This window comes from Chiloscyllium punctatum, chromosome 16 (genome assembly GCF_047496795.1).
Source record: "Chiloscyllium punctatum isolate Juve2018m chromosome 16, sChiPun1.3, whole genome shotgun sequence".
Classification (NCBI taxonomy): domain Eukaryota; kingdom Metazoa; phylum Chordata; class Chondrichthyes; order Orectolobiformes; family Hemiscylliidae; genus Chiloscyllium; species Chiloscyllium punctatum.
Window position 1 is genome coordinate 69,613,366 of NC_092754.1, and position 25,309 is coordinate 69,638,674.

At 47.7% G+C, this 25,309-nt stretch overlaps 2 protein-coding genes across 4 annotated transcripts in view; one reads left to right on the forward strand and one right to left on the reverse strand.

Annotated features, from left to right (window-relative positions):
* Positions 1-25,309, forward strand: part of LOC140487199 (uncharacterized) — a 71,480-nt gene that overhangs the window by 31,289 nt on the left and 14,882 nt on the right. The window contains exon 5 of the mRNA XM_072586848.1: positions 2,037-2,381. Within this exon, the coding sequence (XP_072442949.1) occupies positions 2,037-2,381 (345 nt within the window). The remainder of the gene's footprint in view (positions 1-2,036; positions 2,382-25,309) is intronic.
* On the reverse strand, positions 10,146-18,778 carry LOC140487201 (uncharacterized). Of its 3 annotated transcripts, none has more exons than XM_072586849.1 (3): positions 18,705-18,778; positions 12,490-14,436; positions 10,146-10,190 (listed from the first exon to the last, which is right to left on the reverse strand). In XM_072586849.1, exon 2 carries the CDS (start codon positions 14,026-14,028, stop codon positions 13,228-13,230), a length of 801 nt encoding a protein of 266 aa, XP_072442950.1. In that variant the 5' UTR covers positions 14,029-14,436; positions 18,705-18,778; the 3' UTR covers positions 10,146-10,190; positions 12,490-13,227. The 3 variants fall into 3 exon arrangements, with proteins under 3 accessions (XP_072442950.1, XP_072442953.1, XP_072442951.1); XM_072586852.1 differs by having other exon boundaries at positions 18,710-18,777; XM_072586850.1 differs by lacking the exon at positions 18,705-18,778 and adding an exon at positions 18,106-18,210.

The window sequence follows — 25,309 nt, forward strand, 5'->3', positions numbered from 1 at the left end:
GGGAAAAGGTTTTCATAAACAGAGAGTGGTTCATGTATGGGATGAATGTCCAGAGGTCGTGGTGGATGCACTACCCCCAACTACCCCCTCTCCTCTGAAGAGCAACCCTCCCCAGACCCACTCCCCAACATTTACCCCTTCACCTGACCCTACAGGCAATTTAGCATGGCCAATTCACCTAACCTGCACATCTTTGGACTGTGGGAGAAAACCAGAGCACACGGAGGAAACCCACACAGACAGTTGCCCGAGGCAGGAATTGAATTTGGGTCTCTGGCGCTGTGACGCAGCAGTGCTACTCACTGTGCCACCTAGGACAGATGAGGACGAACTGCTTTTCCTAGAGAACAGTCAATCTATGGAATTCTCTGCCCAAGGAAGCAGTAGAGGCATCTTCATTAAGTATATTCAAGACACAATTGGATGGGTTTTCATGGTCAGGGAGTTAAGGGTAGTTGGGATAATGCAGGGAGAAAGAGCTGAGCCAATGGATATATCAGCCACAATCAGCTCGGATTTCAGTTTCCCACAGAATAAGATATTGGTCTGTTCTCTGCTCTGCTGGATTTCTGCTGAAGCCTTGACCTCCCCACCCCCCACACCTTCTGGAACACTAAAACATTCAGTTATTCAAGACTCAAGCCACAGTCTCCCAGCCTGTCAACCATCCAGACACAGAGTGTAGTCCTAGCTGGGAATCAAACAAGAAAAACAGAACAAAATTAGAAATAAATAAATGCTCGTGCTTAATGTTTGTTCATGAGGAAGTAAACCAGAAATAGGGCTCTCCCACGATTCTTATAGTGCCCCTCTTGAGGCACTCTCTCACCCTAACATCTAACTATTCATACCCAGCTATGATTTACAACAATATTTACACCAGCAGAATTAAAGCATCTGTTATCAAGTAGACATCGGGATATACAGCACAAAATAGACTTTTCTCTGTCTCATTCACACATATACATCCATGGAGGTGAATTTGTATTTGCAGAATTATATTTGCAGAGACATTCTATTTTTCTCAAAAATGCACAATCTGCAGGCTGATCCATGTAATATTTTGTAAATTCCCCTTTGGAAATAGAACCAGTCTGACTCAAGATTGTGTTACAGACAGACTCTGACCTCACACCTTTAATGCATTGTCAGAGCTGAGCTGTCACATTTTGTTATAAAACCTTGAGTTATCTCAAGAAGATGTCTTTCAGGAAATTCTGGGATTTACAAATGTATGATACGAGCAGCCCATATCCCTCTAAACCCTACCCATTCACGTACCCATCCAGCTGCTCTTTAAAAGTTGTATTTGTGTCAGCCTCCACCACTTCCTCCTGCAGCTCATTCCATACATGTCCTACCCTCTGTGTGAAAAGGCTGCCCCTCAGATCTCTTTTGTTTCTTTCTCACCCTAAACCTATGCCCTCTTGTTCTGAGATGTCAGTCTTGACGTTTTTGCTTTTTCTGCCCTTGTAAGATCCTGAATCAGCACTTCCAGGAGAATTAGTTAGAGCAGAGTGAGAACAGAGTGGGATGGTGCTTTCAATTTTGTAGAATAACAAAAGAAAAGAAAATTCTACAAAGTAGAATTGCTTGTTTAGAGTTTCTACCCTGGGGCTGACAGTGGTGACTTTTGTAATCTATTTTTACAGCGTATTTGAAGATCTGATGGCGGAAGTTTCTCAATCAACAGATGAGAAACATTGACCCTCCTGCTCCTCAGATGCTGTCTGACATCCCCATGCTTTTCCAGTGCCACATTTTTCGACTGACTCTCCAGCATTTGCGGTCCTCACTTCAACATCAACGTCTGACAGTCACTCAGTCCACCAGGACCGCAACGATTTTCGACTGTGATTTGTGTGAGAGGGATCAAAGCTTTTTGGTTCCTAACTGAGTATGTTTTCACCGTCAGTCTGACCCACTGCGTGTGGAGCCTGAAACAGTTGGACGGCCTAGGAAGAGGAATTCACGGCAGGGAGGGGCTGGAAAAGCGTTTATGTGCAGCTGAAGCTTTGGCCATGGAGAAACCCGAGGAATCCCACCCCGTGGAGAAACGGTGGAAGTGTGGCGACTGTGGGAAAGGCTTTCATTTCCCTTCTGCCCTGGAGACACATCGGCGCAGTCACACCGGGGAGAGGCCATTCCCCTGCACCGACTGCGGGAAGGCCTTCAGACATTCCTCCCACCTGTTGGCCCACCAGCGGGACCACACGGGGGAGAGGCCCTTCCGCTGTCCCGATTGTGGGAAGGCCTTCATGTTTTTCTCTGCCCTGTTGGCCCACCAGCGGGTCCACACGGGGGAGAGACCGTTCACCTGCTCTCAGTGCGGGAAGGGCTTCACCCGCTCCTTCCATCTGCAGAAGCACCAGCGGGTTCACGTGCCATCGCAGGGGGATTGAAGGAGTGACGGCCGAGTGCCATTATTGATTGGACTATCAGCCCGGTTCCGGGGACTCCCGGGTTTGAATCCCGCCAAGACAGACGGCAGAATTGGTATTCGGTCAGAAATGTGGAGTTTGGAATCGAACAATGAGACCGTTTCAGGGAGGGAGGTGGTGCAGGGGAGAAAGCCCCCATCTGATTCCCTCTCTCCCTTGTTAGGGAAGGGAACCACCATTGGGGGAAAGGATTCACTCAGTCGTTCCAGCTGCATCCTTTACCCGGTCTGGCCTACACCTGACTCCAGACCCACAGCAGTCTGGTTGACTCTACACTGCCCCTTCCTGGCAAATGAGCGGGGAGAAACTTACTTGGAGACAGGGTATGGGTTAAAATTGCTGAGTGATGCAATACTTCCTCCGGGTTACGGCTGTACCAAGGATCCAATTACAAAGGGACAACTTGGTGCTGACCAATAGTAAAGACAGTGGGGTGTGTGTGGGGTTTGATCTTGAACTGTTTAAAAAGCTGCTACTTTGTTACAGCTTCAGATTCCCCCAGCAAAAAGGCATAGACAAAGTCGGGTCACAATCAAGGTTACCTGAACTTACCGCCGGGCTCAGACTCTCATTGAAAGCTTTGAGCTCCGAGAGGTTTTTGTTTTAAAGCTGCTCCTGTCTTTCAGCCTCTGCAGAGTTTCCAATGTCGTGTATCAGATGGAGCAGTGAATGAGTAGCTTGTATCATTAGAAATTGTACATCTTTCAGGTACTGCGTTGTTTCATCAGCATTGTCAAGTTTCCTGGCAGCACCAGGAGGTGGGGGCTGTGTTCAGTCGAAATGATATGGAGGGGTTGGTATTAGACTGGGGTGATAAAGTTTAAAAAAAAAATCACAACACCAGGTTATTGTTCAACAGGTTTATTTGGAAGCACTAGCTTTCTGAGTGCTGCTCCTTTATCGGGTAGCTGTGGAGCAGACACAGAACGTATATCAAAAGATCATGCAACTGATAGAATATATTGAACAAGCCTAGATTGCTGTTAAGCCTTTCATCTCTTAGAATGGGTGCAGGTTTTGGTTCATTAATGTGTCACTGCCAGAACATCTTTTAAGTCACATTCTTGAGATGACTTAAGGTTTTATGAAAAAGATAACATCTCAGCTCAGACCATGCATTAAAGGTGTGAGGTCAGAGTCTGTCTGTACCCCAATCTTGAATCAGACTGGTTCTATTTCCAAAGGAGGAATTCATAAAATATTACATGGATTGACTGCCTGGACATTGTGTGCTTTTTTACCAAAATTGAATGTATCTGCAAATATAATTCTGCCAATACAAATTCACCCCAAAGAATTGTGTGTGCGTGCACGTGAGTTTGTGCGTGAGAGTATGTACGTGCTTGGTAAAGTGTGAGTGTGATGGTGTATAAGCCTGTGAGAGTATTGAGGGGAGGAGGAACGTGTGTGTGTGTGTGTGTGTGTGTGTGTGTGTGTGTGTGTGTGTGTCGGAGCATATGTGTGAGAGGTATTAATACAAGCAAGGGGTTGCATTTTGCTAAAACAAGGAAGGGCAGCACTTGTCCAGATAATGATAGGGCCCTGGGTCATGTTATAGAACAGACAGACATGGGGGTGGGCTGGTGTTCAGGTACATGGTTCTTTGGAAGTTGCATCACAGGTAGCCAGGGCAGTTAAGAAGGCATTTAGCAGCATAGCATTCATTGTTCACCCCATTGAGTATCGGGGATGGGACATCATGTTGAGGTTGTACAGGATGTTGGTGAGGCCACTTGCAGAGGACTGAGTACAGTTCTGGTGGCCCTGTAATAGGAAGAATACTATCAGAGAGGGTTTAATAAAGATATACCAGGATGTTGTAAGGACTGGAGGGTTTGAGTTATAAGGAGAGAGGCTGGGACTTTATTCACTGGAGCACAAGAATGTAGTTTAAATGCAGAGCTTTTCTAAGAAAAATGTCAGTCTGACTCAACATTGGGACACAGACAGAATTCACACCGATTGTCTCTACTTATAAATAGAGCAACGTCTCTTTGAAATGTAGATTCATTTAGATATAACTGTGTGACTTTACATATGAAGATATCCCTTTGAATGTGCTCACATCCCTTTGAAATATAACCTTGTCCATTTAAACCTCTTTATTTGCAGATTCGTGCACTTTGTGTCTTTCACTGTGTCTTACATTTGCACACACACACACCATGGGTGCTGGGGGAAAAATAAGCACTACCGTAGTGAGGGGGGGGGTTAAGAAAAAAAATAATAAGCAATGGATTCCAGCATAAAAAAATGCAGATATGACGCCGTTCCGTTCGATGTCGGAATATCTGTTTAAATTGAGCCGTGAGCTTTCCCAATGTAGACAGGGCTCCTCGAAACGTGGCAGTGTCCCCGCCCCCCGCAGCTGCAGAGTGAGACAGGAGAGTTTGTTTTTGTGAATGAACAGTTGGAGCGCGAGGTGGCTGTGACTTGGTGACGGTGAGGCTCCCCGGGCCCCGCCCATCCCTCCCCCGGCCCCCGCCCATCCCTCCCCCGGCCCCCGCCCATCCCTCCCCCGGCCCCCGCCCATCCCTCCCCCGGCCCCCGCCCATCCCTCCCCCGGCCCCCGCCCATCCCACCCCCGGCCCCGCCCATCCCTCCCCCGGCCCCCGCCCCCCGCCCATCCCTCCCCCGGCCCCGCCCATCCCTCCCCCGGCCCCGCCCATCACCCCGTGCAGACGTCACGCGGGGGTGAAGGCGGTTGGGAGGAGAAGTCGCTCGAGCGAGGAAGCGGCGGGAGGGCGGCCGTTAGGAAAATCCAGATATCCTGAATTAATCTAGTCCCCTTTGCCAGCGCTATATCCCTCTAAACCCTTCCTATTCATATACCCATCCAGATACCTTTTAAAGGCTGTAATTATACCAGCCTCCTCCACTTCCTCTGGCAGCTCATTCCATACCTGCACCACCCTCCACATGGAAACGTTGCCCCTTCAGGAACCTTTTATATCTTTGTGGCCTCACCCTAAACCTATTCCCTCTAGTTGTGAGTCTCACCCCAACACTGAGGAAAAGGCTTAAAAACATTGCTTTTGTATTTTTCTGGCTGCTCAATCAAATATCGAGCCACATTGGGGGGAATTATGGCTCTGCCCTTTTTATTCTCCGATAGGTATTTGGAAACTTAAAATCTGTCAATACCATCAGCATTGCTACAGAGCACGTTGTGTACACTCCTCAGTGTGAACAAGCAGGGCACGTGTTTGCCAATGTCACCAAAACATTGGGCATGTTCCTCGCTGTCGGCAGAAAAGTTGCGAAACCTACTTTTGATGGACGAATAAGGAGCACTGGAGGACCAGGGGGAGACTTGTCCTTCTGCCATTCGGAGCTCCCCTCTTGGTGAATGTGGAAGTTGGACCATGAGCTTCTTAAGGTCCTGCTCCTCCTCTCTCTGAAGGAAGATTGAGCTTCACCTCAGACTGCAACTTCTTTCCTCCGTCCAACATGTGAGTACAGCACTCTCTTTTCTCACCCCCTTTTCCATTTACGTTTCATTCTGGGGTTCAAGTGTTGACTTGGAGCAACTGAAAGGAATAGGAGTGAATCCAGCGAGGGGACAGACTCTGGAAAAGTTAGTCCAGGCCTGTGTCTCAATTGGCAAAATAGACAGGAGACTGGAAGAGCAAGCCAGGCAGTATCAGGAGGTGGAGAAGTCGAGGTATCTGGTGTAACCCTTGTTCAGGACTGGGGGTGGGTATAGGGAGAGCTGTGGAACAAGGGTGTGCTGGGGGCAGGGTATTGAAGTGGGGATAGGTGGAGACAGGTAGAGGGTACAATAGACAATAGGTGCAGGAGTAGGCTGTTCTGCCCTTCGAGTCAGCACCACCATTCATTGTGATAATGGCTGATCATCCTCAATCTGTATCCTGTTCCTGCCTTATCGCCATAACCTGGTACGACCTGGTTGGTGAATGGGAGGAAGGAATCTAGTTGGCAGGGAAGAGTGGAAGGGGCTGGGAAGTGAGTTGGGGGATGGGATGGGAGATTATTTGAAATTGGAGAACTCTGTGTTGAGTCCTCCGGGCTGTGGACTGCTCAGGCAGAAGATGAGGTTTTATTCCTCCAATTTGTGGTTTGGTTCGTTGTGGTAATGGAGGAAGCCAAAGATGATCATGTCAGAAGGGGAGTGGGAAGGGGCATTAAAATGAGTGGAGACTGGGAAGTCCGCTCAGCCTCTGCGGACCCGGCTGTGATGCTCCGCAGACCGTTCCCCAAGTTTACGCTCGGTTTCCCCGATGTAGAGAAGACCACAATTGACAAAGCATAGAAGGTCAAGCTGCATCTGAGCAGTAGGACAGTCGTAGTGTGGGGCACGAGCTCTTCATCAGGAATGATGCGTGAGTGTTCAGAGGGGCATCAGTGTCCTTCTGTGCCAGTTGTCAGACAGGTGCAGCAGGCAATGAGCAAGGCAAGTGGTGTATTAACAAGAGGAATTGAGTTCAGAAGTAGGGATGTCTTCCTGCAGTTAGGGGGTCATTGAATATATTCAAGGCTGAGTTCATCTGATTCTAATGTGAATGTTTATGGGGAAGGCAAGAAAATGGTTTTAAGACCAGTATAGAACAGTTCCAGAGTCAGTCAGCACAGAAACAGACCCTTCAGTCCAACTAGTCCATGCTGACTATGTTCTCAAACTAAACCAGTCCCACCTGCCAGTGTTTTGGCCCATATCTCTCCAAACCTTTCCTATTCATGAACTTATCCAAATGTCTTTTAAACGTCGTTAGTGTATCTGCATCCACCACTTCCTCTCGACATTTAGTCCACATGTGAACCACTCTATAAAAAAAATTGTGCCCTTCAAGTCTTTTTAAAATCTCTTTCTCCTGTCACCGTCAAAATTTGCTCCCTAATCTTGAAACCCCAACCCTAGGGGAAGGACACCCGTCATTCACCTCATCTCTCTCCTCACGATTTCATAAACCTTGATAAGGTCACATCTCCTCCTCCACTTGACATGCGCAGTATGCTCTATGGAAATGCTGTTCCTGGCGGATTTAAAGTATCCAAATGCCATAATTTCACCCCCCCCCCCCCCCCCCATCACCTGCGCATGTCAGGTGATGTGCCGGAAGATTGGAGGTTGGCTAACGTGGTGCCACTGTTTAAGAAGGGTGGTAAGGACAAGCCAGGGAACTACAGACCAGTGAGCCTGACGTCAGTGGTGGGCACATTGTTGGAGGGAATCCTGAGGGACAGTATTTGAAAAGGCAAGGACTAATTAGGGATAGTCAACATGGTTTTGTGTGTGGGAAATCATGTCTCACAAACTTGATTGAGTTTTTTGAGGAAGGTAGAGCAGTAATGTGATCTATATGGACTTCAGTAAGGCACACTTGACATAACCGTGCAGGCTCCTCGCTATTTTTGATGTTCATGTTACCTCGAACCCTCATGATTATATTAATCTCAATGAGGTCACCCCTCAACCTCCTGTGCTCCAGTGAAGAGAATCTCAGCCTCTCCTTATAACTCAAACCCTCCAGTCCTGGCAACATCCTGGTAAGTCTTTACTGAACCCTCTATAATAGTATTCTTCCTATTGCAGGGCCACCAGAAGCGTTCTCAGTACTCTACAAGTGGCTTCACCAACATCCTGTACAACTTCTAAATGATGTCCCAACTCCTTTATTCAATGGTGTGAACAAATAAGGTAAGTGTGCTGAATGCCTTCTGAAGCACCCTTCCAACCAGTGATGCAACTTTCAATGAAGTATGTATCTGAACCCCACCCCCCACCATATCCCTCTGTACAAGCCCTGCCCTTCCTTATTTTAGGAAAATGCAACCCCTCACTTATCTATACCTCTCTCATACACACGTTCTTTCTCAGACGTACACACACCCTCTCGCAGGCTTCTCCTCCATCACACTCCCTTTACAAAGCACGCACGCACGCACGCACACACACACACACAACAATGGGGTGCATTTGCAGAATTATATTTGCAGATATATTCAATTTTGCACAAAAAGCACAACACACAGGTAGTCAATCCATGTAATATCTTATAAATTCCTAGTTTGGAAATAGAACCAGTCCGATTTAAGATTGGGATACTGACACACCTTTCCTGCATTGTCTGGGCTGAGCTGTCACCAGTTTCAAAAAAAAACCTTAAATGATCTCGAGAATATGACTTAATAATAGTTCTGGGATGTACACATTAACGAAACCAGCTACTCATTCACTGCTCTATCTGATACAGGACATTGGAAACTTAGTGCAGGAGGCTGCAAGAAATGAGCAGCTTTAAAACAACAACTTGGAGCTTTCAATGAGAGCCTGAGCCCGGCAGAACGTTCAGGTAACCTTTATTGCATCCCAACATTGTTACAGCTTCAGATGCCCCCAGCAAAAAGGCAGAGAAAGAGTAGCTGTTTTTTAGACAGCTCAACAACAGGGGGAGGAGCAAGGGGTGGGGCAAGGCCAACAGCAGGTCCCCGCACTACGCCTGCGTTACCTTGCACGGTTTACAAAAATCCCTTCCCCTTCAGAGACTCCCCACAGTGTGGGAGCAGACCACTCGGCCCAAAGACTACACACTGATCCTCCGAAGGGTAACCCGCCCACACAATTCCCCTACCCCTATTGCTCAACATTTACCCCTGACTAATGCACCGAACCTGCACATCCCTGTGCACAATATCCCAACCCAATCTTGTCCCACCTGCCAGCAGGGGGCCCATATCCCCCCAGTTGCCTTTTAAATGTTGTAATTGTACCAGCCTCCACCACTTCCTCTGGCAGCTCATTCCATACACGTACCACCCTCTAAATGAAAAGGTTGCCTCTTGGGTCTCTTTCATATCTTTCCCCTCTCGGTGTAAACCTATGCCCTCTAGTTCTAGACTCTCCCACCCCAGGGAAAAGACTTTGTCTATCTATCCTATATATGCCCCTCATGATTTTATAAACCTATAGAAGGTCACCCCCCAACCTCTGACGCTCCAGGGAAAACAGCCCCAGCCTGTTGTCTCTCCCTATAGCTCAAATCCTCCAGTCTTGGTAACATCCTTGTAAATCTTTTCTGAACCCTTAAGTTTCACAACATCTTTCTGATTGGAAGGGAACCAGAATTGCATGCAATATTCCAACTGTACAGCAGTAACATGACCTCCCAACTCCTGTACTCAATATTCTGACTAATAAAGGAAAGCATACAAAACACCATCTTCACTATCCTGTCAACCTGCAATTCCACTTTCAAGGAGCTATGAACTTGCACTCCAAGGTCCCTTTGTTCAGCAACACTCCCTAAGACTTTACCATTAAATGTATAAGTCCTGCTAAGATTTGCTTTCCCAAAATGCAGCACCTCTCATTTACCTAAATTAAACTCCATTTCCCACTTCTCAGCCCATTGGCCCATCTGATCAAGGTCCCATTGTAATCTGAGGTAACCTCCTTCGCTGTCCACTACACCTCCGATTTTGGTGTCATCTGCAAACTTACTTACTGTACCACTTATGCTCACATCCAAAAAGTAGTGGGCCCATTATCTATTTTCAAAGTGGAATTTACAATATATTACATGTATTGACTGCCTGCAGATTGTGCAGTCTTTCAGCAAAGTAGAATGTTTAGGGTGTAGGTTTGATATCCAGACGTTTCATTACCTGGCTAGGTAACATCATCAGTGGCGACTTCCAAGTGAAGCGAAGCTGTTGACTCATGACTTCTATTTATATCTTTCTCCTGGGTGGGGTTCCGGGGGGGGTTTGCAAGGACTGCCACAAACACTACGTCAGACAAACAGGAAGAAAGTTAGTCACCAGGATACACTAACACCAGCTAGCCACAAAAAGACCCGACCCTCTATCCCTTGTAGCCCCACGTACGGATGAAAAAAACCCCACAATTTCGACTGGGGCAAGCTAAGCAAAGACATGCCAGAGAATTCCTCGAGGCCTGGCACTCCAACCACAACGCCAGAAACAAACACACAGATCTAGATGCCATCTATCAACCCCTCAGAAAGTGAACAGGAAATGACATCACCACAAACCCCAGGAACCCTATCCAGGACAAACAGATAAATAGAAAGCAGGAGACAACAGCTTCACTTCACTTGGGGGTCACCACTGATGACGTTACCTAGTCAGGTAATGAAACGTCTGGATATCAAACCTACAGCTCAGTGAGCAAACCTACACCCTAAACATCATGCTGCAAATACAAACTCACCCCCATGGATGATCTATCTTGTGTGTGTATGAGACAGAGAAAAAGTCTACGTCCGTGCTGTATATCTCTATGTCTATTTGATAACTGATGCTTTATTTCTGTTGGTGTAAATGTTGTAATTCATAGTGGGGTACTAATAGATGCAAGGGTGACAGAATTCCTCAAGTAGGGCACTGTAAGATTCCTAAGAGATTCCTGGTTTACTTCCTCATGAACAAACATTAAGCACGTGCGCCTATTTATGATTTGTTTCATTTTTCTTATTTGATTCCCTGCTATGACTGCACCTTTTATCAGGATGGTTGACAGGCTGGGAGATTGTGGGTTGGGTCTTGATTGAATGCTTTATCGTTCCGGAAGTTATAAAAGGTGGGGGGTGGGCGGTGGGGGTCAAAGCTTTAGCAGAAATCCAGCAGAGCTGATAACAGACCGACATCTTAGTCTGTGGGAATAGGAGGATCAACAGAGGACAGAGAAATCAGGGCCTGAAACCCGAGCTGACACCAGTCCACCTTGTGATCAGTGCTTTGATTAGCAGCATCCTTTTACATCAGTCAATGCCAGTTGTCAGACAGGTTCAGGAAGGTAAGTGGTATATTAGCAGGTTGAACTGCGATTAGAAGTGGGGATGTCTTCCTGCAGTTAGGGGGTTATTGAATATATTTAAGGCTGAGTTCATCTGATTTTAGAACAATCAAGTGTGGATTTTTTTGTGCGCAGGAGGTGGGTTTTTTAAAAATGGTTTATGTGTTGGATGCAGGTCCAGTATCCACGTTGAAAGTGGAAGGCAAGAAAATGGTTTTAAAACCACAACAGAACAGTTACTGTTAGACAACACAGAAACGGACCCTTCAGTCCAACTAGTCCATGCTGACTATGTTCTCAAACTAAACTAGGGCCACGTGCCAGTGCTTGACCCATATCCCTGTGCACCGTGCCTCTTCATATACTTATCCAAATGTCTTTTAAACGTTGCATCTGAATGTGCATCCACCACTTCCTCTTTACATTCACTCCACACATGAACCGCTCTGTTTATAAACAAACTTTTCCTGATTCTGTCCACTCCTTGAATTCATTCCCTTTCCTTTCGGTTGCTGCTAGTCGCAAATTGAAGCCCAGAATGAAAAAAGTGGAAAAGGAGTTGGGAAGAGGGTACCCTACTCACAGATGGTTGACAGAGTAAGGAGGTTGCAGTCTGGAGCAAACTCAATCTTCATTCAGAGAGAGCAGCAGCAGCTTCCGAAGCTCATGTTCCAACGTCTGCATTCAGACAATAGGAAGGCTCTGATTGGCAGGAGGACCAGTCACCTTCCAGTCCTCCGGGGCTCCTGACTGGCCTCTTTCACCACCCTGTCTCCCAATGATGCAACTTTCAAAGAACGATGTACCTGATTTGGAGATGCTGGTGTTGGACTGTGGTGTATGAAGTTAAATTTCACACAACACCAGCTGATACTCCAACAGGCTCATTTGTAAGCACTAGCTTTTGGAGTACTGCTCCTTCATCAGGTGGCTGTGTCTTATGATCCTGTACCACAAACACCCCATGAAGAAGCTCGTGCTTCCAAATAAGCCAGTTGGACGATAACCTGGTGTTGAGTTTGAACTTTATCCACCCCAGTCCAACACGGGCACCTCCACATCATTTCCAGTGAACCAAGCCCACCCTTCTCAGTGCTGCCAGGAAACGACAATGCTGATGACATTGCACTCCTGAAAACTTTACAATTTCTAAACAATACTGGCTACTCATTCACTGCTGCAACCGATACACAACATTGGAAACATAGTACAGGAGACTGTCAGAAATGAGCACAGCAGGTCAGGCAGCATCTGAGGAAGAGCGTTTACCCGAAATGTCGATTTTCCTGCTCCTCGGCCGCTGCCTGACCTTCTGTGCTTTGCCAGCACCACTCTAATCTTGACTCTGATCTCCAGTATCAGCAGTTCACTTTCGCCTGTAAGAAATGAGCAGTTTTAAAACAAAAACCTGTTGCAGTTTAAAGCTCTCATTGAGAGTCTGAGATCAGCGTGAAGTTCAGGTAATCTTTATTGTGACCCAACTTTGTTACAGCTTCAGAATTTCCCAGCAGAAAGGTGTAGAAAAAGTAGCAATTTTTAAAATCCAGCTCAAGGTCAAAGTGCAACCCCTCACTTTCTTCATTATTGGTAACCACTGAGTAGCTGCATCCTTGGTACAGCCTTAACCTGGAGGAAGTATTGCCTCACTCAGCAATTTCAACCTGTATCCAAGAAAGTTGGATGAGCAGCGTAGAGTCCACCAGACTGTTGTGGGTCTGGAGTCACGTGTAGGCCCGACCGGGTAAAGGATGCAGCTGGAACGAATGAGTGAATCCTTTCCCACAATGGCGGTTCCCTTCCCTAACAAGGGAGAGGGGGAAATCAGATGGGGGCTTTCTCCCCCCCCCCCGAACTCCCCCTCCCTGAAACGGTCTCACCGTTAGATTCCGAACTCCACATTTCTGACCGAATACCAATTCTGCCATCTGTCGTGGCGGGATTTGAACCCGGGAGTCCCCGGAAACAGGTCGACAGTCCAACTGATATTGGCACTCGGCCGTCACTCCTTCAATCCCCCTGCGATGGCACGTGAACTCGCTGGTGCTTCCGCAGGTGGGAGGAGCGGGTGAAGCCCTTCCCACACTGAGAGCAGGTGAATGGTCTCTCCCCGGTGTGGATCCGCTGGTGGGTCAGCAGGGAGGAGGATGTGCTGAAGGCCTTCCCACACTCGGGGCAGCTGAAGGGTCTCTCCCCCGTGTGGATACGCTGGTGGTTCCGCAGGGTGGAGGAGCAGGTGAAGCCCTTTCCGCACTGAAAGCAGCTGAATGGCCTCTCCCCCGTGTGGACCCGCTGGTGGGTCAGCAGGTTGGAGGAGCAGGTGAAGCCCTTTCCGCACTGAGAGCAGGTGAATGGCCTCTCCCCCGTGTGGACCCGCTGGTGGGTCAGCAGGGAGGAGGAATCGCTGAAGGCCTTCCCACACTCGGGGCAGCTGAAGGGTCTCTCCCCTGTGTGGACACGCTGGTGCCTCAACAGGGCGGAGGATTCGTTGAAGGCCTTCCCGCACTCTGGGCAGCGGAAGGGCCTCTCCCCTGTGTGGACACGCTGGTGCCTCAGCAGGGTGGAGACCTGGGTAAAGGCCTTCCCGCACTCTGGGCAGCGGAAGGGCCTCTCCCCCGTGTGGTCCTGCTGGTGGACCAACAGGTGGGAGGAATGTCTGAAGGCCTTTCCGCAGTCGGTGCAGAGGAATGGCCTCTCCCTGGTGTGACTGCGCCGATGAGTCTCCAGGGCAGACGGGAAACGGAAGCCTTTCCCACAGTCACCACACTTCCACGGTTCCTCCACAGGGCGGGATTCCTCAGGTTTCTGCATGGCCACAGCTTCAGCTGCACACAAACACGTGTAGAGCCCCTCCCTGCCGTGAAGTCCCCTTCCCAGGCTGTATAACTGTTTCAGACTCCACACACAGTGCGCTGTAACAGTGGGGTCTCTCGTCCAGTCCCACTGATGCTGAAAACGTCCTCAAACAGGAACCAAAAAGTGTAGATCCCTCTCACAGAAATCACAGTCAAAAATCGTTGCGGTCCCGATGTATTCAGAGACTGTCAGACATTGACATCAAAGTGAGGACTGCAGACACTGGAGAGTCAGTCAAAAAATGTAGCGCTGGAAAAGCACAGCAGGTCAGGCAGCATCCGAGGAACAGGAGAGTCAATGTTTCGGGAATAAGCCCTTCATCCGTTGATTTTGAAACTTCAAGTCGTCAGATTTTCATATACTCTGCAAAAAGAGATTACAAAAGTCATCACTATCAGTACAGGGTAGAAATTCAGAACAAGCAATTCTACTTTCTGTGGAATATTCTTTTGTTATTCCACAAAATTGAAAGCACCATCCCACTCTCCCTTCCCCTCTGTTCTCACTCCACTCTAACTAATTCTCCTGAAGGTGCTGATTCAGGATCTTACAGGGGCAGAAAAAGCAAAAACATCAAGACTGACATCTCTCTAAATTTTGGATACCTCCACCTGAAAGTTAATATCTTTCACAACACTGGGATCCTGCTGAGAGTGAGCAGGTCTGAGTTTGGGAAGCAATAAAAAAGTGTGTCAATTCAGGGTGAACCTGCAATGCAGCTTCTTGAGGAAGGACCAGACACAAAATGGTTAATGACCCCGGGAAGGTGGGAGCAAAATGAGACATCAAGCCATTAACACCGACACACTTCAGTCAAACCCTTCTGCTCCCAGTCAGGGCAAAACATGCTCTGAAAGTCCAGCCTTCACAACCATACTTCTGCTTTCACTGAAGACAATTAGAGTCACACAGCACGAAAACAGACCCTTTGGTCCAACCTGCCCAGATATCCTAAATTAATCTAGTCATGTTTGCCATCACTTGGCCCCTATATGGGCTGGGTGCTGACAGCTGGGACTAAATTGGGTTGGCTCTCTTGTCAGCAAGGACGGAGTTGGACCGAAGGGTCTGTTTCTGTGCTGTACATCTCTATGACTCCAGTCACATTTGCCATCACTTGGCCCTGACCCATCATATTCATATGTCCATCCAGGAGCCTTTTAACTTGTCATCATACCAGCACCCCCACCACTTCCTCTGGCAGCTCACTCCATCGCTCAAGTGACTCCATGTTGAAAGCGTCTGGTCTGGTGCACCAGATGACACCAGGATAATCTCAGATCATTTTCAGATCGCATCGATACTCAGTCAGTGACTTTCCCGATCAGGATGTTGTACGTGATCAAACAGGTCAGTGGGTAGGCGATCCCCCACCTCTTAGTTCAAGTATCTCTACGAGAACTCCCTTGCTGGAGGGTCCCTTGAAGACACTTCAAGTGGACTTCATTGAGTTGGAGAAATGAGTTGAGTTGCTATAAATATGTTTTGCTTATTGTTGATGTCTTTTCGAAGTGGATTGAAGCCTACCCTCCTCCTAACGCTACTGCTGAGAGTGTGGTGAAGAGTTTGTTTAAGGAAATAATGCCCCGCTTCAGTATACCTGCGTGCATTAGCTCAGACAATGGACCACACTTTGTGGGTAATATTAACGGAGAACTCTGTTCCCAGCTTTGTATTTGTCGGCAACTGCATGGTATTTATCATCCTCAGGTGACCGGCCTTGTTGAATGTTTTAACCAGACATAAGACTAAACTTGCCAAATTAATGGCAGAGTCTGGCCCCTCCTGGTTATGCTAATCCCTGTGGCCTTATTCCAGATGTGATCCATGTCTGCGGGCAAGACACGACTGTCTCCAGCTGAGAGTCTCTCTGGTCACCCCCTCCGTACCCCTTGGAACGATTCGGCTCCCTTCTCAGTCCACGTCCACCACATGACCGAAGCAATGATTGGTTATGTTCTTGCTCTATCAAATGTTATGTGTGCCGTTCACTCCCAGGAGCGTGTGACCTACGGCGATGTTCCCTCCCTTTCAGCCTCGTCACAGGTAGACCTTGGTTTGTTGGTGCTCGTTGAGAACTGGACTGGCAAAGGTCTTCAACCTCGTTGAAATGGCCCCTTGCAGGTTTTACTTCCCACCCCTACAACGGTCACAGTCGCTGGGCGCTCAGCTTGGGTCCAACGGCACCGTTGTAAATTGATTGACCGCACCAATCAAAAGGTGTAGAAGAGGAGGAGAGAATCCTGGAATCTGAACAAAAGGAGTGGACCCTGTCCAGTTGGGTTTTTGAATCCTGCTGTTGTTCTAATGTTAATCTTATTACAGATACTTGAACTAAGAGGAGGGACATGTGGGGGATCGCTTATCTCCTCCCTTTCTGATTACGTACAACATCCTGATGGGGAAAGGCTCTAAGTATGGATGGGACCGGGAATGATCAGAGGTTATCACCACCCATACTGAAGAGATGTCGTCCAGTGCACCGGACCAGACCCCTTTGACGTGTGGAACGTGATGAAGATTGATTATTGTAATGGACTCTTCCATCAGAAAGACCAGATGGTCCATCTGGACAGTAGAAATCAGGGGGAGTTACCATGGCGTTACCGAACCTGTCTTTTTGATTTTATCTGCAGACGCAAGCCTAGTGAGGATAAAAATGATCAACCCCGTCATTATGGTAAATATTTTAAGGACGCCCAGGAACACCATCCCTTTTTGTAGGACGGGCCGACTCGAGAAAAGGGAAGCCTGATAGGGGAAACTCCTCAATCCACAAGGAACTTATTTATACAGGCCCACAGAACGCTCTACACCCCAGAGGCAGTAGTATGTTACTCCTCTCTATCGGGAGATGACTTACTTGCCCCGTCCCCAGTCCCCGATTCCATTCTATTTGTCAGATTTCCTACTGCCGACCCTGCGAAGAGGAATATCACTTTCCAATACCTCCGGTCTGTGTATACAAACAGCTGGTGTAACACTGCCTGAGGTACAGCAGGCCTTATGTGGCACATGGACCTGGAACGGAACCCTTCCCTTGTGCATTTATAGGCCTTTTCTCTTTTCAGAACCTGATACTGTCACCAATACCATGTACAATAGAGCTGAGGGAGAGCCCAATGGGAACAGCATTCTGAGGACCATTGTCTCCCATACACTGCGAGTGCTCAAGTCACTTGGCCCATTTTGTACAGTGCTAAAGCAACTCCTCTTGCAAAACGTTGACCCTCTACTCCTGTAGATCTGACCAGACCCCCTGCTGTAACATTTCAGTAACCTATTTTGACAAACTCTCCCTAATATACACCAAACCAGACTATTATTTCTTCAGCTAAGGTAAAGCTACCAATTTCCTTGTCCTGGATGGCAAAGATGTCTCTCATAAGGTCACCATCGGAGCCCTTGTTCCCACAACAGTACCTTGTCCTGGCCAGTGGACAAGTCGATGGAACCTCCATCTGAGGAGGATGCAGCGATCGGTCTCAGCCAACCTTGCTCCAACTGGAAGGATCCCAAGGGACTGGGTGACAATAGAGGACACCCGACAGGCTGGGGAATCCAGAGTACCCTGAGGTTGGAAGGATCGGCAGGGTTGACAAGTCAACAGAACTGCAATTCTCTCTTTTGTGGCCTGACCATTTGAGGAAATAAGAGTAAAGAGGCTCTGGAACAGAGTAAACTGGGATTATCAGACCTGTGTCTTTACTCTGTGCAGAATCGGTATGCCTTAGACTATATACTCGCCCGGGAGGGTGAGGTCTGCACCATTGTCCAAGATAAATGCACTATGGGCATTCCCGATCTCACTGGCAATATTACTAAGATTCAAGAAGAGATCCAGGTATTCCGTGACAGAATGACTGAAGGGACCAGTTGGGGAAACTGCAGATCGGGCCGATGGTACAATTGGCTCATCGGTTTAGCTATGTCTGTTTGTCGGTATTGGTATTGTTAGCTATTTAATTGCTAGGCTTATGAGTGATATAGATTTGCCCCAGAAGATGTTCCTTTCGCGATCTGATGGCTCACCCACACGTGTCGATGGTGATGATAAATATGACCAGATGAGCTGCGAAGATGGTGGTGCTGCTCTACAGGATGTTGATGGCTGGACCACCTTGAAGGGCATTCGTTTGGACTCGCCTTCTCTTTCAGTGATCGCGGTGCAATCAAAGGGAGGAATGAGGGTGTGGGCATCTGGGTGATAAAGTCAAGAGCCTTAAAACTTGTCTTTAAACATTCAGACTAAAATGTAATGCTGAATTATTGCATACATTTACTGCACTAGAAAATAAACAGGCAGGAAGGCTCAGAATGAGGAGAGAACTTAAAGATAGGGACACCTGGGCTCACCAAGTGATAACAGGATGCTGTAAGGCAATGAAGAACGTTTGCCTCAGCATCGGTGAATCTGTGTGAACAGGACACCAAGTGATAACATTCACAGCCGTTCCCTTGTGAGACCATTTTAGTGCTGAGACTGTTGAATCCTGTAGAAAATTAACTCTTAGTGCTTATCTGCAATGGATTGAAATGAATTGCATTTTGGGACTTTATGATGATATTGAGTATCCATTACTGGTTATTAAATACAAACTCTGTAAAAGGAAATATTGATAAAGCTTTACCTTACTTGCTGCAGGCGAGGCTCCAGCGGAGGAAACAGACCGCGGGCACACTTCCGGCTTCGGGATGGCCACGCCCACTGGTCCAGGTACTAGTCCCGCCCCCTCCTCCGCACAGGGGACACGTCGACCCCGCCCCTTCCGAACGCAGCTCGTAAACCCCGCCCCTTCCAGGACTGACTCGTAAACCCCGCCCCTTCGGAACAAAGGAGAGTCAGTCGAAAAATGTGGCGCTGGAAAAGCACAGGGGAGTCAGGGAGCATCCGAGGAACAGGAGGGTCAATGTTTCGGGAATAAGCCCTTCATCCGTTGATTTTGAAACTTCAGTCTTCAGATTTTCATATACTCTGCAAAAAGAGATTACAAAAGTCATCACTATCAGTACAGGGTAGAAATTCAGAACAAGCAATTCTACTTTCTGTGGAATATTCTTTTCTTTTGTTGTTCCACAAAATTGAAAGCACCATCCCACTCTCCCTTCCCCTCTGTTCTCACTCCGCTCAAACTAATTCCCCTGAAGGTGCTGATTCAGGATCTTACAGGGGCAGAAAAAGCAAAAACATCAAGACTGACATCTCTCTGAATTTTGGATACCTCCACCTGAAAGTTAATATCTTTCACAACACTGGGATACTGCTGAGAGTGAGCAGGTCTGATTTTGGGAAGCAAAAAAAAAAGTGTCAATTCAGGGTGAACCTGCAATGCAGCTTCTTGAAGAACAACCAGACACAAAATGGTTAATGACCCCGGGAAAGTGGGAGCAAAATGAGACATCAAGGCATTAACACCGACACACTTCAGTCAAACTCTTCTGCTCCCAGTCAAGGCAAAACATGCTCTGAAAGTCCAGCCTTCACAACCACACTTCTGCTTTCACTGAAGACAATTTGAGTCACACAGCACGGAAACAGACCCTTTGGTCCAACCTGCCCAGATATCCTAAATTAATCTAGTCAGATTTGCCATCACTTGGCCCCTATATGGGCCGGGAGCTGACAGCTGGGACTAAATTGGGTTGGATCTCTTGTCAGCAAGGACGAGTTGGACCAAAGGGTCTGTTTCTGTGCTGTACATCTCTATGACTCCAGTCGCATTTACCATCACTTGGCCCCTCTATATCTGAACCCTTTGTATTCATCCGCCCATCCAGATGCCTTTTAACTGTTGGAATTCTACCAGCCCCCACCACTTCCTCTGGCAGCTCATTCCATATACGCATCACCCTCTTCATGATAAAGTTGCCCCCGAGGTCTCTTTTACATTTCCCCACTGCCCTCACACTGAACCTATGACCCTCCAGTTTGGGACTCTCCCATCCCAATGGAAAGACCTTGTCTATTTTCCCTATCCATACCCCTCATGATTTTATAAAAGTCTCAGACTCTGGCGCGATGGGGAAAACAGCTCCACCCCATCCTTCTGTCCCTCCTCACCCGGGTAATTAAGACACATACCTGTGTTTGCAGAGTCTGCTGCCTCCTTGGATTCACTCCAGTTGGCACAAGTGAACAGATTCCCCCCACACACTCCCAGGATGAAGAATTGCTGAGGGAGGGAGTCTCATGCAAACTGACAGGGCCACTTCCGCGTTGTGACGCCTTCAATGGGTCAGGGGTGGGGTAGGGAATGGGAAAAGGGGCGAGGAAGGGGTGGGGCGCGGCCGGCCGGCTAGCTAGCCTGCACCGCCCTGCACAGTTTGCAGGAATACCTTCCCTTCACAGAATCCCCACAGTGTGGAAGCACGCCACTCGGCCCGACGAGTCCACACTGACCCTCCGAAGGGTAACCCACCCACATCTATTCCTCTTCACCTGTTGCTCTACTCCCTGACTATCACACCTAACCTGCACATCCCTGGGCACTATGGGTAATTTAGCATAGCAACTCCCCCCCTAACCTGGACAAAGGTAAAAATCGCAACACCACGTTATAGTCCAACAGGTTTATTTAGAAGCACTAGCTTTTGGAGCACTGTTCCTTCATCAAGTGGTTGTGGAGAATAAAATAATAAGACACAGAATTTATGGAAAAACATGACAGTGTCCTGCCACTGAAATGATCCATTGAACAAACCTGGATTGTTAAGTCTTTCATCTTTACAAATGGGTTGTAGGTTTCATTAATATGCAAATCCCAGAAATCCCTGGAAAGCACCTTATCAAGCGAACTTAAAGTTTTATGACAAAAAGTGACACTTGAGCTCAGCTCTGAAAATGTGCATTCACTCCCGTGAACGTGTGTGTGTGTGTGTGTGTGTGTGTGTGTGTGTGTGTGTGTGTGTGTGTATGAGAGATCTTGTATGTGCACATCTTGTATATCTCTCTGTCTATTTGAGAACAGGTGCCTTACTTCTGCTGGTGTAAATATTATTGTAAATCATAGCTGGGTTCTCAGAGTTAGATGTAAGGGAGAGAGAATTCCTCAAGTAGGATAGTATAAGAATCCTGGGAGAGCCCCATTTGTGGTTTACTTTCTCATGAACAAACATTAAACACGAGCACCTCGTCATTTCGAATTTGGTTTCCTTTTTCTTGTGAGATCCCCTGCTGTGATTACACTGTGCCTGGGTGGCTGACAGACTGGGAGATGGTGGGTTGGGGCTTGATTGACTGAATGCTTTATTGTTCCAGAATGTGAGAAAGGGGACAAAGCTTCAGCAGAAATCCAGCAGAGCTGAGCACAGACCGACATCATACTCCTTGGGGACAGGGAGATCAACAGAGGACAGAGAAACCAGGCCCTAAAACCCGAGCTGACATCAGACTACCATGTGATCAGAGCTTTGATGAGCAGTGCCAACCCTCTACCTTTACCAAGCTTCCCATTAGACAACACCCTCAATATACAGAATCTAATCCTTGCCATCCTAAAGCCATGTCTCTGTAAGGAGTCTCAGACCATAATTATTCACTTCAATGTGTGCAGTTAATTCATTCACTTTTGTTACAATGCAGCACACATTCAGACTCACCGTTTCAGTTTTTGTGATCTTTAGAATCCAGTTTTGATTGCTGGTACATTTACTCTCCTTGTCCCTTTCTCTGATGTTCATTTCCCACATCACCTCACTGCTCACCGGCCTTGATTTGGATTGGCCATGCTAAATTGCCTATAATGATGACGGATGTGCAGGTTAGGTGGGTTAGCCGTGGGAAATGCAGGGTTACAGTTACATTGTAATAGAAGCAGGAGAAGGCCATTTGGCCCATCCAATCTGTTCTGCCATTCATTAAGATCATGGCTGATCTATTCATCATCTGAGATCCTTCTCCTTGCATTGTCCCAACTACCTTTAATTCCCGTACCATGCAAAAACTCATCCAACTGTGTCTTGAATATACTTAATGAAGCTGCCTCCACTGCTTCCTGGGGCAGAGAATTCCATAGATTCACTAGACTCCAGGAAAAGCAGTTCCTCCTCATCCCTGTCCTAAATTTACTCCTCCTAATCTTGAGCCTGGTTTCATTCACCAGCAGAAATGACTCAATAGGTAGGGCTTCATCCTCACAGTGCAATGAATTCCCACTTTGCACCAAAACCTCGGATTTACTCACTCACTCAGTTGCTGTCTCACAAATGCAAGATTTCATTGTAACTTCATCTGCTCCCATTAAGGGCAAACATCTTTGAAAGCTCCTCTTAAACTCCAACCTTCACAATCACCCTTCTGCTCTCCCCGAAGATGATTAGAGTCATGCAGCACAGAATCAGACCCTTTGTCCATCCACACATCATTCCTGATGAAGTGCTCGGGATCGAAATGTCAACTCTCAAGGTCCTCAGATGTTGCCTGACCTACTGCCTTTTTCTAGCACCACACTTTGACTCTAATCTCCAGCATCTGCAGTTCTCACTTTCTCCACATCCCAAAGTATCACCATTTAAATAATAAACCGTCTTTCTGCTTTTTTTTTCCATAGCAAAGACTATGAGTTCACATTGAGATACTGCATTTGCCACGTGTTTGTAAATTGTGGTCTTCTCTACTTCGGGGAGACCGAAACTTGGGGAACGGATTGGTGAGCATCACAGCCGGGTCCATAGAGGCTGACCAGACCTCCCAGTCACCATCGATTTTAATTCCCCTTCCCACTCCCTTTCTGACAAGAACATCATAGGCTTCCTCTATTGCCACAACGAACCAAACTGCAAATTAGGGAACAAACCACATCTTCCGCCCGGGCAGCCTACAGCCTGCAGGACCCAACATCGAGTTCTCCAATTTCAAATAACCTCCCTTTCCATCCCCCGACTCCCTTCTCAGCCCCGTGCCCCTCACTCCCACTCCTTCCTGCCACCAACCTGATTTCTTCCACCCAATGATTAATCAGGCCGGACCCTCTCCCTATCCCTATCTTCACCTATCCCCACTTTAGCCCCAGCCCCAGTCCTGAAGAAGGGTTACACCAGAAATACCGACTTCTACACCTCGTGATGCTGCCTGATTTGCTGTGTCCTTCCAGCCTCCTGCCTGTCTATTTTGCCAATTGAAACACAGACCTCGATCACTTTTCCATAGTCCGTCCCCTCCCTGGGTTCAATCCCTTTCCTTTCAGTTGGTGTAAGTCAACAATTGAACTCCGGAAAGAAGTAGAAATGGCAAAGGGGGCGAGATGAGAGAGTGCCGTACTCACAGATCTGAGACAGAGGAAGGGATTTGCGGTCTGAGTGAAGCTCAATGTTGATTCAGAAAGAGAGGAGCAGGAGGAGCAGCTTCAGAAACTCAAGGTCCAACTTCCGCATTCAGACAATGGGGTGGCTCTGATTGGCAGGAGGACCAGTTTTGTTCTGGTCCTCCACGGTTCCCTATTGGGCCATCAAAGCAAGATCGCGCGACTTTTTTTTGCGGAAAGCAATGAGCATGCCCAGAGTTTTGCTGACACCGGTGGGCATGTGCACTGCGTTGATGACACCGGAAAACATGCGCAGTATGCTCATTGGGGATGGTGGTGTTTCTTGGAGAAAGTTAGGACTTCAGATGCTGGAGACCAGAGTTGAAAATTCTGGCATAAAATTCCTGAAGAAGGGCTTATGCCCGAAACGTCGATTCTCCTGCTCCTCGGATGCTGCCTGGCCTGCTGTGTTTTTCCAGCACCACACTTTTCAATGCTGGTGTTTCTGTCAGATGTTAAGAGTCCAAATGCCAATAGGAAAAAAGGGGTAGAGCCACAATTTGTTTTTCCCTGTGATTCGACATTGTATTACTTTTGCATTCTGTCTGGCCTTTCCCCGAGTCCAGAACTGGAGGGCATGGGTTTAGGGTGAGGGGGGAAAGGTTTCTGAGGGGCAACCTTTTTGCACAGACGCTGGTGCGTGTCAGCCAGAGGGAGTGGTGGAGGCTAGTACAATGATAATATTTAAAATGCATCTGGATGGGGATATAAATAGGACAGATTCAGAGGGATAAGGAGCCAAATACTGGCAAATGGGTCACTAGATTAATTTAGGATATCTGGTCGGCATAGACCAAAGGGTATGTTTCTGTGCTCTGTGATGCTATTTCTAGATAGTTGGAACCAACTTCACAGGACTAGGACTAGGCCATTCACCCCTTACATTCAAGATCAGAGTGGTGTTGGAAATGACAGCAGGTCAGGCAGCATCCAAGGAGCAGGAACATTGACGTTTCATACAAAAGTCTCGAATGCTGCCTGACCGACTGTGCTTTTCCAGCACCACTCTAATCTTGACTCTAATCTCCTGCATCTGCAGTGCTCACTTTCACCCATTCACCCCTTCCAGCCTGTCCTGAGCGGTGGCCTGACTGCGTTTATTTCAGTGAAAGAATCAGATAGATTTCAGCAGCTCTTTTGAAAAACTTGAACGCGCTTTCTGGCTTTAACGATGTTTCTGAAGATATTGTTTTAGGTATTCTCAATTTTGAAGATCAGCCATTTCTCACCCCTCCCGACTCCCAGGTAGAGTCATCACCATCCATTATCTCTCTCTCTCTCTCTCTCTGTCCTTTGAAGGGTTTGATACAGAGGTCAAAGATGGTTCGAGGCTCGAGAAAGGACGGTGTGGTGGGGGCTGGGGAGAAAAGAGACAGACTGGATGGGGGACAGAGAGAGAGAAAATGGACGAGGGAGCAGAGGGTGTGGGTAGAGAGAGACTAGGGGGTACAGAGAGAGAGAGAATGAGTGGGGTTGATAGAGAAATTGGGCGGGGGAGAGAGAGTGGGCGTGGCGGAGAAGTGGGAGATGGCACAGGGCAGGGTGACACTAGGCACACAGACACACAAGATGGTCACTGAGCCATCAGTTGGCCAACTTGACACACGAGATGGTCACTGGATCACAATATGGAGAGAAACAGCAGAGCAGATACAGACACTGCCTGGGGCCACCAGAATGTTAGCACAATGGACTCACAACCCAGGTGATTAGTTTAAGGCGGGTGGGGGAGAGAATATTCATGAGTAATGAATACTGCCCACTGAAGTGTCTGGGTCCAGCCAACACCTCTTATAGAAGTGCCAACAGCATGATACAGACTCAATACCAAATGCTAACAGCCAGGGCTGCAGGAATCCTCCTTCTCAAGGAGAGCAATTAGCGCCCATTACAACAACAATGGATTTCCATGCAGACATTGAAATGGACAACGT